A 13,219-nucleotide genomic window follows, 5' to 3' on the forward strand; every position below is an offset into this window, starting at 1 on the left:
AATCAACTACCAGAAGCACCTGGGAAGGAAAGCAAGCTAGAAAATGGAAGATGTGATGGACAACATTCTAGTACATTGAGTGCTAAGATCCTCTTCATGTCCCAGTGCACTAGCAGCAAGAATGAGGGTGAGTGAGTGTGAGAGAGTCCTTCTCATCAGGAGACCTTCCTTTCTTTGTGAAAGACCCCACATTTGCCTTCAGAAGCAGCTCAGCATGTTGGAGGAGGCAGAGCCTGCTTGTCTTGGGAAGATGCCACAGAGATGAACGTGTTGTGATGAGCCCGTTCCTAGATTGCAAAAGTCTTAAGAAGGTTCAAATTGGTATCCACTGTCCAGCAGCATGGTATTTTCCCTGGACTTGATGTCCTCCACCCTCAGGACACACCTGATCTCCTGCATCCCCTTCCCCACCCTACAGATGCAGGTCTGAATGATGCTCTTTTAGCACCAAAGGGTCCTGGGCCAACTTGTTGCAGCACAGCAGGGTCCTCATGAGACTCTGTGACAAGGACTGGGGACTCATTTAGCACATGGGGAGCACTAGATCCCTCAGGAGTGACCATGCTATCAGGGAAAAAGCGTGGGACTCCTGTCCTGGGGATGCACACCCACCTCCCCAAACCACCTAGATCCCTTCCAGCATCCCACCACCCCAGCTTCTCAGGGGTGAATCTTCCAGCACCATCTCTGAGGTGGTCATGCCACTGAGAGCAGCCCAATGCCAGCAGTTCAAGTGAAGAGGCTGGCACCACGGAAAGCAGGGAACGTGCTGGTGACTGAGGTGGGGTGGGGGGCTGCTTGCATCCCCTCCCCGCTGCCCCTGACCGACTGTATTCTGGCTCTGAGGAGTGCTTGGCTCCACCTTCCGCCCTTCCCTCCCCCGGTGCTAAGCAGCAAAGCCAGCTAGAGACATCCAGCCGGGGTATTAGTAAAAACCAAGCCTCCCTCCAGGAATGGCACTCGCTTGAGAGCCTCCCTGTGCTGCACGCCCCGACGCCGCTGGGGCTGGGAGGGAGAACAGGGGGACTATTGGGATACAAATCACAGCCCTCGCAGGATTTGCCCGGCACATCGGCCAGCAATGTAAGTTTTCCTACCTGAGCTCGCTTGCACACGCACACACGTTTGTTCGCGCTTTTCCCCCCCTACTTTCTCTTACTTTTTTCATTTCCCCCATCGAAAGTCTGTGTTGCCCTCTGAAACTAGAGGGATAGCCACCCTTGCTCTAGACTGGCTTTTTTCTTCAGTTAAGTCAGGGGCATGCTTTTCTAGAGCTTCTTTATTTTTTCTTTTTTATTTCTTTCTTCTCTATTTTTTTTTTTTTAGATCCTTAATGGGGAGGATAGCAAGGCCTTTATTTTTAGAGTGTTTCTTTCTCCAGGGGGAAATTGCTGCATGGCAGCAGGGACTTTTAGAGGTGACTACAGACAGAAGGAGAGAGGCGGAGTGTGTGGGGCAGGCAACCCAAAGCTTTGGCTTGTCTCAAAGTTAAATTTGGTTTTGTTTGTATCTGTATATTTATAGATATATGCATGATGTGAGTATGTATATGCGTATATACACATAGACAGGAGTGTGTGTGTGGATGAAGTGTAGATGTATTTTAAGCCTTTGGTTTATCAGCTGCAAGAGGAGGGTGAGGGATGAGGTGTTCCCACAGAAGCACTTTCCTATAGTTGGGATCAGGGTCTCTGAGTCTGGACCCAGGGCCTGGGCTGATTCCCTTCACGGTGGTACCACTCGCTCAGATTCCCTGGCAGCTGGAATATAGGTCCCTTCTGACTTATCAATACCGTGCTGGCACTTCCCCTCTCATGCCTCCCCCTGGGAATTTCATTGTACATCTTTGAAAGAAAGGAGCACTTCCCCACACAAGTTTTGTGGCTGTCCCCCATATCCCACTCCCCTGTGGGGTGCTGTGCCCAGGCAGGATGGTCCGTGTCTCTCTCCTTTCAGGTCCCCAACCTTCCTTATCCCTTTTGCTGTAGGCCCTTCTGCACATGTCAGTTCCACACAATTGCAGAGATAGGGAGCAATATGCCAATTAATCAGGGGCCCCGACCCATTCCCACCCCCATCGATCACGGGTTTTGTGGTGTGCATGGCAATTGCTTTGCTTGCGCTTTTAGTGAGCAGCCCCTGACTCGTGGTCAGTTCTTCAGAGACTTTGGAGCACCTTTCAGCTTTGGTGGTTGCTTCTTCTTTTCTCTTTTCCCCGCTCTTTCCTTTCTTTCCTTTGTTTTTTTTTTTCTTCCTTCCTCCCCTCCCCAGTGAGAAGAAGGACAGCGAGAAGGAAGAGAGAAGGCTCGAGAGCAACAATGGCTGATGACCAAGACCTTTCAGAGGTGGAGATGAGCCCAGTGGGCTCTGAAGACCACCACTGTCTCTCGCCAGGACCCTCCATGGCATCGGAAAACTCCCCACATCTCACTGGTTCTGGGAACGGGGAGATGGGGAAGGTCAAGAAGGAACAGCAAGACACAGAGGCAGATGATGACAAGTTCCCGGTGTGCATCCGTGAGGCAGTCAGCCAGGTGCTGAGTGGCTATGACTGGACCCTGGTGCCCATGCCTGTCCGGGTCAATGGAAGTAACAAGAGCAAACCCCACGTCAAGCGGCCCATGAATGCCTTCATGGTCTGGGCACAGGCTGCCCGGAGGAAGTTGGCTGACCAGTACCCGCACCTCCACAACGCCGAGCTCAGTAAGACCTTGGGGAAGCTTTGGAGGTAAGCGCGAGCGGCGGAGTGGGATGTGTGAGGGCTGAGGTCCAGAGGTGTCCTGTGGAGGACTGTGCGGTCATGCGGAAGGATGGAGACTTAGCGGCATGGAATGCATTTCACTTGAGGGGACTTTCCTTCTCTTTGGGGAACTTTCCTTCTCTATGGGGAGCATAGATTTTGACTGGAGCAAGAGTAGTGGTTGAATGTAGTGAAGGATTCCTCAGCAGAGCTCTCCTCAATCCTAGGTGGCAGACCTTTTCATGTGTTTCCCACTAAGTTTCCTTGTTGTTCCCAGCCAGGACAATTCTCATCCTCCCTGCCTGACTGCCTGGAGATCTCATTTTCTTGGCTTACCCTCCCTGCTGGGCCAAGTTGTGCATAGCAGGAAATGGGCTGAGCTTAAGACTTAAGCCCTAAGTCACTGGTGTCTGCCTCAAGCCTGTTTGAACTCAGGTCCCAGCGCCAGCAGGGTTTCGTTTCTGAGCAGTGCCACAAAGCAAGAGGGAAACCAAGTTACAGCTGAGGATGAAGGTCAGGGGAAGAGAGACAGGCAGTCAGAGCCCCACATCCATCCTTCCCAGGATGGTCCCAGTTTTTGCAGGTCATGCAGGTTCAGCAAGATGGGCAAGGAGAGACCTGGCTAGAAAGTGAAGTATGAGGCTTAGCAGAAAGGACGAGACCTACAACAGTCCCAGACTTAGCAGGCTCCCTTGGAATATGCTGACTCAAATGAGCCACATCTCTCTTTGCAAATGAGCTGAATCTCCCTTTGCACCCAGAGAAATGCCCTCCCTTCTTGCCAGCACACACATGCTTGTCCTTCTGGCCCCATCCGTTTGTGTGGCCATTTTCATTTTGTCTTAGTGCGGATCCTGGGTCCTTGGTGTACCCTCTGCTCCTTCCTCCAGAAGACTGATGGGCTGCCCTGATTGCAGCTGGCCCGTGAGTGTGCAGAGAGCTGTCATGCCCAAGCCAAACGTGTGCGGCTGGCCGTGCCACTTCCATCCCATCTGACAGTCTCTGCCTATAACCCCACCAAACGGTTACGAACACTTACTGACACAAGTGCCCAGCACAGTCCACTGCCTTGCACCAACCAACACAAACCAAGGCTCATTCTCCCTCCCGCCCTGAGGGCATTTCATAGAGGAAGCCCTCAGTCTTGGGTGGGCCAGGAGACATTCTTCCAAGCAGAAACAAAACATACTCCGTATAGCAGCTGATGGTGAGGTCTTTTAATTTTGGCTTCAAAACTCCTTGCTTGCAAGGGACCAACCCCTTGGGCATTAGATTGTGCCTCTGCTATGTTAGCCCATTTACCGTGACTCCTCACTGCTTAGTGTAACCCCAGAAAAGAGATTTCTTTAGGAAGTCAAAAGCAGGCTGTTGATTGCAGGTGTCTAATCTGATGCAATTTCCTGCTTTGACCCCCTCTGCCTTCCCTTCCCTTTATCATGGCACTCGCTCCCACCTGGGGCTCTGCTGCCAGCCTCTGGACTGTGAAGCTGTGCTGGAATGAGTGAGAGTGTGTGTGTGTGTGTGTGTGTGTAGAATCCAGCTTTTTTGTTCCAAAAATGTTGATTTCAAGGTATCATTCCTCTACTGCAAAATGTTGCCAGATTTTAGAGAAATAGTCTCCTTCCAGACACTGCATTTTCCTTGAAAATATAGCAGAGCAGCACTACTCCGCATATATTGCATTCAGAGTGCAGGGAGACATAGCCACCAAATGTCCGTGCACCCAACTGCCTCCCTGCTCCAGGGGCATGGCTCCCGCTGCTGGCCGCATGGGACTCAGAACAGTAGGACACTGCTGCTGGACAATGGTCAAGGTCCCAGTGTTTCTTAGGGCACTGTACAGCCAGAAGTTTGTGGGGTCAGGCCTGGTGCTCTTGTGTGCTGCTGAGTTTGCCACCTGGGTGCTTTGCTGAATGTCTCCCCTCTGAGTGTCCCGAGTGCAGGCTGAGGTTCTCTAAGCTGTACCAGAGCAGAGTAAGCTGGGTTGTGGGTACAGGCAGTGTCTGGCCTCGGTAGGACCTAATGTGTGTGTCTTTCTGTGAGGCTGGGGGAAAATACCAGCCACAAAACTCCAGGGAAGGTAGCCCAAAGGCTATAAGGGTAGTAGCCCGGAGACTTGCCTTCCAGCCATGGCATGGTTGGGTCTTCTTCCACTGAGGTTCCCACTGCCATTATTTACACTGTTCCCACTGCCATTATCTACACTGTCCCACATGTATAGCTCCTACACATCAGTACAACTGCAAGCAGCCATGATTTTTCTGGCTTGGTCTCAAACTTTTGACAAGGGTCAAAACTTTTGACAGGGCCCTGCAAAGGGCCCTGGCTCACCCCTACAGGGTGGCCTCCCAAACCCTACAGCCATGGCTTGTAGCTCTGGAAAATGTGGGTTACTACTATTTCCATCCGGGCTGCTCTGACCTTATACAGATAAAGGGCATGTAAGGCAGAGAGGCAAATGCAGCTGAGCACAGAGACTGCCTGCAGACCACTGTTAAACTGAGCATGTCCCCAGCAATCATCACTGAGAGGGGCTGGGAAATCTTTAGAGGCAGCTAGCAGATGGAGCAGTAACCCCAGTGCCATCCCATGTGCCCCTCTGCAAAATGGGATGCAACGGCCTGGTCTTTTTTTTTAAGCCCAGATTATGCTCCAGCTCAGTGCCACCACCATGTCCCCTATAGGTTCCCGTCCTCGTTGGAAAGGATATGCCCTGATGGCCACACTACGCACCTCACCCCAAATGTGGTGCTAGGGGGCATTCACCTTCCCAAGTCTGTACCCGCTTAGGGTGTTTCATGGGTGCAGACACCAAATGGGAGGTACTAAAACTGAAGGGAATATTTCTGTGCTTCATGGTCAGGAAATGTCTCCTAGGATGCTTTCCTTCCCCAGTGTGGGACAGGGAGCAGATCTTAAATGGAGGCTGGCTGCTGAAAATATCAGCATGACTATTAGCCAAAATGCCAGCCAGCACCACCTCTAGGGCGGAAAACAAGAGAGACAAGGGAAGAAAGGGAGGAAGGCTTAATAGGGAGGAGCAAGGGTCCCCAGTGAGGGTATCTTTGCATGAGGGTAGCAGCACCCAGGGGGTTGGTTCATGTGCACAAAATCTAGGGACGTGGACCCGTAGGAGAGAGCCTGCCTGGCTGCTTTCTGCTCCCAGGCAGCCCTTGCCTTGCATCAGCCCCAGTGCCCAACCCCATCACCGCACTGACTCATTGCCAGCTGAGTCCCAGCACAGGGTCGGGCCTCTGGCTGAGCCAAGGTGCCTGGCACGCAGAGCAGTGCAATGCCAGGCAGCAGAAGGGGAGGCTGCAAGAGGTGGGCAGAAAGATTTTAGCCCTTCTTTCTCTTCCCAGAGTGCGGCGCTGGATGCTTGCCCCTCTCCCCTCAGCTCGGGGGTGAGCATTTAGTGTCAGGCTCGGATAAGCCCCATGAAGGGCTCTGCTCTGTGATCCATAACTTCTCTGCCCGTGCGAGATTCCTTTGCATTATGGCCTGGGGACCATGAGGGCAGGAGGGGGAAGGCAGGAAGCAAGTGAAATCCAAATCCCCCCAAATCTCCTGGCCTTTGCCTGCTCGCACCAGTTTCACTTTGCTAAAGCCGATTTGAGTTCTGATCCCGACAGGAGGGAGGAGGGAGCAGGCAGCCTTAGAGACCAGAAGGCAAAGATGCAGGGAGTGGACTTACCTCTGTCCTGCTGGTGGCACTGCCCGTGGGCTGCTGTCAAGGGGAGAGGAGATGAGGCACTTGAACATAGCTCACAGGGCAGGGATCTGAGTCCTGCATAGCCTCCAGCAGCTCTGGTTCACACCATACACAAGCTGGATTTCAGAGGTTGAGCTTTGCAGGTTTTGCCTCTATTCTCCATATCCCAAGTTCTGCAAAGATCAAAGTTTTGCCAAGGCAAGGTCACTCCCAGTCCACGATAACTACAAGGGCTGGCCCTTGGAGGGCCGTCTGGAGCAGCACAGGCTGAGGGATTAGAGCCCTCCAGGACGTGTGAGTGTGGTATACGGTGGCAGGAGGGAGACAGGAAAGCTGGTGTTGGATTCATGGTGGCTCAATTGCTTTAATCTCCGGGATTAAGGCAGTGGAGGAATGTGGTGTGTGGCCGCGACCTGCTTAGGCCGCCTGGAGTGAACCCAGGTCAGCACCATGATGGGCTCCAGCCCGTGCCACACACCTTCTGGCTGCCAGATGAGGGGATGCACAAGGAGCAGGAGGAAAGAGGGTGCTTAGGAACCAACCCATTACTTGCTAGTCCCCTCTTTGATCCCCCACCAGATTTACCCGTGTTTTCCACGAGCAATGCCTCCTCTTCAGTTTTTTGGGCCAGTTCAGGCCTCTGTATCTTCCTCAGAGCCTACAGCTTAACAGAATTGGTCACATTTTAGTGCAAAGGGCTACAGGGGTGCCAAGGTGCTGCCAAAGTCCCATCCCATGTAGTTATTTTGCTGGGGACATAACAAATGAAACTTTTTTTGCTGTTTGTGAGCCCTGCTATTCCTTAACAGCTGTGGAGAATTCCCAGTCATGGGAAGACTGGTCACTTCTGAGAGCACTGGGTTTTGGCTGGATGTAGAATGACCTTAAGTCACAAGAATATTTGAGGAGGAAAACCATAAAATGAAATTGAAGTGCTTCTGGCTGAAACGCTGGTGAAGCCTTGAGCTATGAGTTTGATCTCATCTTCAAATGCTCTGAGCCGTCCTTCCTGTGCACTTCACCATTTCCTTGGAGAGCCTATGTTAAACTAGAGCAGCTCATGATCTGGCAGGAATACAGAGAAGGAGCTTACATTTCTGCAGTGCCTTTCATCCAGAGACCAAAGCCCATCTATTTCTACAAGGAACATAGAAGCTAAATTTTTTACAACTGCTTGGCCAAGTTCAAGAAAGGCTGGCCCTTTGTGCTTCAGCCTTTTGCATTATCCATGTCTGAGGTGAGCAGGAGCTACAGCAATAGCTGTAGCACTGTTTCTGCCCCTTCCAAAATTTCTTTGAGTCCCTTCTAGGATATTGCAACATGATTAAAGGCCTAGCAAGCTCCAGACAACAACATGGATACTGTGGAACCAACGCCAATTGCTGCCATTTTTGCTCAGTAGAGTCTCAAACTTGGAGTAGAGCCTACGGAAGAGTGGGAGGTTAACCTGGAACAGAGTCTGGGGAAAAGCAAGAGTCATGGGGAAGGCAACACTACAGGTAGTGATGGTGTGCCACTCTACCTTTGTCCAAAGGATGATCCCAACTGCCCTTAATTTCCACAAGGTTTTTGAAAGCAGCTCGTCCAACCTTATTTTACACAGCTATGAAAGGCTGCGCTTTGCCCTTTGGCAATATAAGAGAGGGTGTTGAACTTACTGAGGTGAGAAGCATCACACAGGTGGGGAAGGTGGACCCAACACTGGCACCAACCAGTGTCAGGGCCTAATGAATAATAATGAGTAGGAGGAAAACATTACTGTCTCCACCGAAACACTCCAAGCTTTTCCTGTTGTTCTGGGAAGTACTCTCAATGGGGCAACACCCTGGCATTTGGATTTACACGCTGTGCCCCATAATGCTGCGTATAGGTGTTTTTTTTCTGACGTATCTGCCCCACTCCTTCCCCTCTTCTCTTTACCACCTTGGTCTCTGCAGGCTGTTGAACGAAAGCGACAAGCGGCCCTTTATCGAAGAGGCAGAGCGGCTGAGGATGCAGCACAAGAAGGACCATCCTGATTACAAGTACCAGCCCCGTCGGCGGAAAAACGGCAAGGCCACACAGGGTGAGGGTGAAGGCCAGGTAGAGGGGGACGCTGGCGGGGCTGCTGCCATCCAGGCCCACTACAAGAACGCCCACCTGGATCACAGGCATCCCGGTGAAGGGTCGCCCATGTCTGACGGTCATCCAGAACACTCCTCAGGTGAGTCCCAGGTCTCTGTGAATCTATTGATCTCTTAGCTACAGTCAACTCATAGGCTCAAAAAAGACAAGTCATCATGGTGAAAGTCTTGGCAAGGGGGCTCACACCTTGCACAGAGTTTGACCCAACAAGCTCTGCTGGTGTCAGCAGTTCTGGGACGTGCCTGAATTTTGTAGGCACTTGCATTCTTCTGGTCTCGTTGCACCCTCTCTTTTTTCCACAAGATGACATAAAAAGGTTTGGTTTAGGCTATTTCTTTCTCCCTCCACTGAAGTCTCCAACCAGACAGCTATTGGCATACTGGGAAGAACAGAGTTATGTATAGAGCCAGGCATAAAGCGGTAACTCACCTCTTCTCTCTCTTTCCTCCTCAAAATGTTCTTCACATTGCAGGTCAGAGCCACGGGCCCCCCACACCGCCTACCACTCCTAAGACCGAGCTGCAGGCAGGCAAAGCCGACTCCAAACGGGAAGGGCGTTCCCTTGGGGAAGGGGGAAAGCCACACATTGACTTTGGCAATGTGGACATTGGGGAAATCAGCCATGAAGTGATGTCCAACATGGAGACCTTTGATGTCAATGAATTCGACCAATACCTGCCGCCCAACGGACACGCCGGCCACCCAGGCCATGTCGGGGGCTATGCGGCAGCGGCGGCTGCTGGCTACGGCCTTGGGAGCGCCCTGGCTGCAGCCAGTGGACACTCTGCCTGGATCTCCAAGCAGCATGGAGTCTCCTTGTCCACTGCCACCTCATCAGTGGTGGATTCCAAGGCCCAGGTGAAAACAGAGGGGTCCACCCCTGGAGGTCATTACACTGACCAGCCCTCCACCTCCCAGATAGCTTACACATCCCTGAGTCTGCCCCACTACGGTTCGGCCTTTCCCTCCATCTCCAGGCCACAGTTTGACTACCCGGACCACCAGCCCTCAGGACCCTACTACAGCCATTCCACTCAAGCCTCTGGCCTTTACTCTGCCTTCTCCTATATGGGACCTTCTCAACGTCCCCTTTACACTGCCATCTCTGACCCTGCACCGTCTGTGCCACAGTCCCATAGCCCCACACATTGGGAACAGCCCGTGTACACGACTCTCTCCAGACCATAGGGAATGGGAAACGGTGACCGAAGCAGGAATGGAAAGGCTCCGAAGAATCAGCACAGGCAGAAGAGCCTCTGAACTCCAAGGTCACTCAGTGCCCATCCAGTCACCAGAATGCACTGAGTATACCGAAGTGCCTTTCTTGACCCCAGCTATCATTGGCACACCCGCCTTGAGGAAGGTTTATCGTCCTTTCGCCCTTTACCACTTTCATGCAGGCCACACGACTGGCTTGCCACACCTTATTGGCCTTCTAGATGAGGAGGATTCTAGACATGGAGTGACTGGTCTGTGGTGGGTTTTGTGTGCACCATGGACTGTACAATGAGAGAGACTGTCCTTTCCTTCCCCTCCCCAGATTGCTCCAGGGAGTTAGCAAGTGTTTCCAACAGGCTACAATGGCAAGCACTTTGTCACCTACCGCAAGTGAAGGGTGGTTGCTCAGCCTTGGTGGATGTGTAAGAGGAGCAGTAGGGAGGATGGCATGGACGGCTTCCTTGCAATCAGCATCGTGCAGCAGTCCTGCCTAAGATTCACACGTGCATGAATCTTGAACCACTTGGAAGACCAACCTACACCTGCTTCCCTGCTGATTTCCACAGCTGCACCCCAGCTTTTCTCCCCACCTCCTCTCTCCATCCTGTCTCTGTTTAATCTTACACTTTTTCCAGCATGGGGATTTTAAGCATGAACAGTGCATGGGACTTGGGAACAGCATTGTCAGTCTTAGTGTAACTCATATTACAGCCTGTATGCACATGTGTGTTCATGAATGGAGGTGGAGGAGAGGTGGGGAAGGACCAGTGAATCACTACGGTGTTGTGGGTGAATCCTCTTTTCTTAAAATTACTCTGTATCATTCATTTATGTCAGGCATTTCTGGCCTCTCAGTCTTTTCTAATCTCTTCAGAATCCCAAACAACCCCTAAGCAAACTTGGTCCTTGCTCTTCCATGTTTGACTGTGCCTTCCTGAAATGAAGAGGCACCAAGAAAGCTACTATGCACTTGTCAACACTCTGAGGTGATTCCAGTACTCTTTGAACCCCCACTCCAAACCCAGGCTGATGGGATCTGTGTCCCCACTCATTTGTTCATCATGTCTCCCAGTCAGTCAACACCTCTCTCCCATCTACACTGAGGATGGAAAGATACTCCTGTGGCTTTAAGCAAGGTAGATACAGACCCAATCTTGGATGGGTGTAAAGAAGCCTATTTAGGTGCAAAGGAATCTATTTTCCCCTTTGGGTTTCAAACTCAAAGCAACCAGCTCTCCCAGTCAGACTAATCTCCTTTTTCAGTCCAACACCTGCGGACAGTCTGCTTGCTTCTCCTTTGTCACCTTCAGGACTGGGGTGGTTTGTCATGCCAGGGAGTGAACTGGCACAAAACTTGCTGCAGGAAAAGATGACTCCTGCCAATTGATCACAGAGACATTTGTGGGACCGTCCAGTGCATATTCCAGTCTAGAAAGAGACTTTAACCAAACGTGGACTGCGATGGGCACTGCTGTATCCCTCTGCTGATATGACTGTCAGATGCCTCTCCTGCCTCCCTTAGCTACAGATGACTTATCCTTGTGGTGTCTGAAAAGATCACGTAGAATGTTTGCTCCTTGTACGCATGTAACTTCTTCCAGCCCTGTCCCCTTATTTATGCAAGTAGCACCTTCCTCCCTCACCTCCCTTTCCTCAGTCTCTATGCTGTCCTAGCACCAATAACTCTGCATTAAACATATGGAATAATAAACTTAAAAGTTTCATTTTCACATGTCTGGGTTTTTTTGACGTCTTCTCTTCAAGTCTCTGTTTTTTCCCCCAGTAAATGTATGATGGGTCACATCACCACCATAAGGATCCTGTGCACAGCTTTCCTCTACCTTTCAGGAAAAGGACACAAGCCGAACTCTGGCTGACCAGACTCTTTCATGGAGGTGAAGCTCATCTTCTGCTCACACCCCAGCTCCAATCATTGATTCCGTAAGAAGTGCACTAACACTGATTTCTGTTCTTCAGCTGAAATTCAGCGCATGCAATAAGGAGCACTATTTTGCATGTGCTTCACCCAAAAATTTCTTAGGGTAATAGTTAATGCTCCCTAGAAGTGTGGGATTTCTCATCTTGGTTCCTCATCACCAGGTAGCAGGTAACATACCTTCAAAAAAAACTTCCCCACATACACAAACTTTTGTATTTTGGAAGCAACCTTTAGTTTCTCTGTAGAAACTCAACCCCTCAGCCTCTTGCCTTCCACAAGCAAAAACGTAAATACAAACACTCACACACACAGAGTATATTCCAGATTAGATGTATACACCTTCTTACTTGTTGAAGACATTCTGGGTATAGTCAGATCTGAGAGGGTATCTGAAGTTTCCAGAAAGAAAATGTATAGCAGGTATCACTGTGCTTCAGAACATCTCTTGAGGCTAACAGCAGGAAGGTAGGAGCCCAATTAACAGAGACTCCACAACAATTACAAGTTGATTCCAAAGGGTTTCAGTGCTGATGCACGTGAGCAAATACAGTGAGTTTGTGTTCACTAAACACTTTATGGGCGAGTAGAGTGAGCAGAACATCTGGGAACTGTAGAACACATTCAAAACTTTTTAAAAAGCACAGCACTATTTGGATGAAGTTCTGTATAGGGTCAAGAGCATCCATAGCAGAATGGCTTAATGGATCTAATAACAGTGATGCCAGCTAAAGAGTTCTATGAAAAATAGGACTGACCATTTATGGAGAGGAGAAATCTCTACCCCAAATTACAGGCTTTAGGAAGAGCCCAGGAAGGAACTACTGCACTGCTGATCAGGTCAGGACTGTGTGTGGGGAAGAAGGGAAGTCATGGTGGAGTTAGGGGTATGAGAGCTGATCGCAGGGATGTGAGAGAGAAGTGACACGGCATGGATGAACAGAAGAGTGGAAAAGAAAGTTCGTAACTACACCTAAGTACCCTTCTCCAGCTCCTCATAAAGCAAATTAAGAAAGCAAGTAGGCTCTGCCTCGACCATTCTCCAGTGGAAAGAAATGCTTCCTCTCATGTAGGAGGATGCTCACAACTAAGACAGGACTGAGAATGCCACTGGTAACAGAGGGGTTAATCACTCGTCCTGCAGCCTAGCAGGAGCTGGCCCGGCATCCTTCCCTATCCCTTTAATCGTATCTGATACAGATGCAAGGCTGGGGAGGGGAGGCGGGTAGGGAACAAAGAAGCCATTTAAAAAAAAAATCAAAAAAAAGGACAAGAAAACGACCCCGCGCTCCATGGCAGACGCCAAAATGATTGCACAAAGGCACCATTTCAGGGCTGAAATTTCACCGCACCAACGTGATTAAAGGATTCCATGGAGGGTGGGGGGAGAGGGCTGAAGGCAACAGTGCTGCAAATTAACCTTTTCTTGGTAAGGTTGGCCTGGACTAGGAAGCATTTGTGTTCCTCACAGTCAATCCCCTTCCCACAC

General features: G+C 50.7%; 1 protein-coding gene across 1 annotated transcript; it reads left to right on the forward strand.

Moving 5' to 3' along the window:
* Nucleotides 1–907: 907 nt before the first annotated feature.
* Nucleotides 908–11,489, forward strand: SOX10 (SRY-box 10). Its single transcript, XM_017823436.1, has 4 exons — nucleotides 908–1,083; nucleotides 2,272–2,728; nucleotides 8,390–8,655; nucleotides 9,049–11,489. The coding sequence occupies exons 2-4, from the start codon at nucleotides 2,319–2,321 to the stop codon at nucleotides 9,762–9,764; spliced, it is 1,392 nt and encodes a 463-aa protein (XP_017678925.1). The 5' UTR covers nucleotides 908–1,083; nucleotides 2,272–2,318; the 3' UTR covers nucleotides 9,765–11,489.
* Nucleotides 11,490–13,219: the final 1,730 nt, after the last annotated feature.

Source organism: Lepidothrix coronata, unplaced genomic scaffold, assembly GCF_001604755.1.
Source record: "Lepidothrix coronata isolate B3197 unplaced genomic scaffold, Lepidothrix_coronata-1.0 Scaffold102, whole genome shotgun sequence".
Classification (NCBI taxonomy): domain Eukaryota; kingdom Metazoa; phylum Chordata; class Aves; order Passeriformes; family Pipridae; genus Lepidothrix; species Lepidothrix coronata.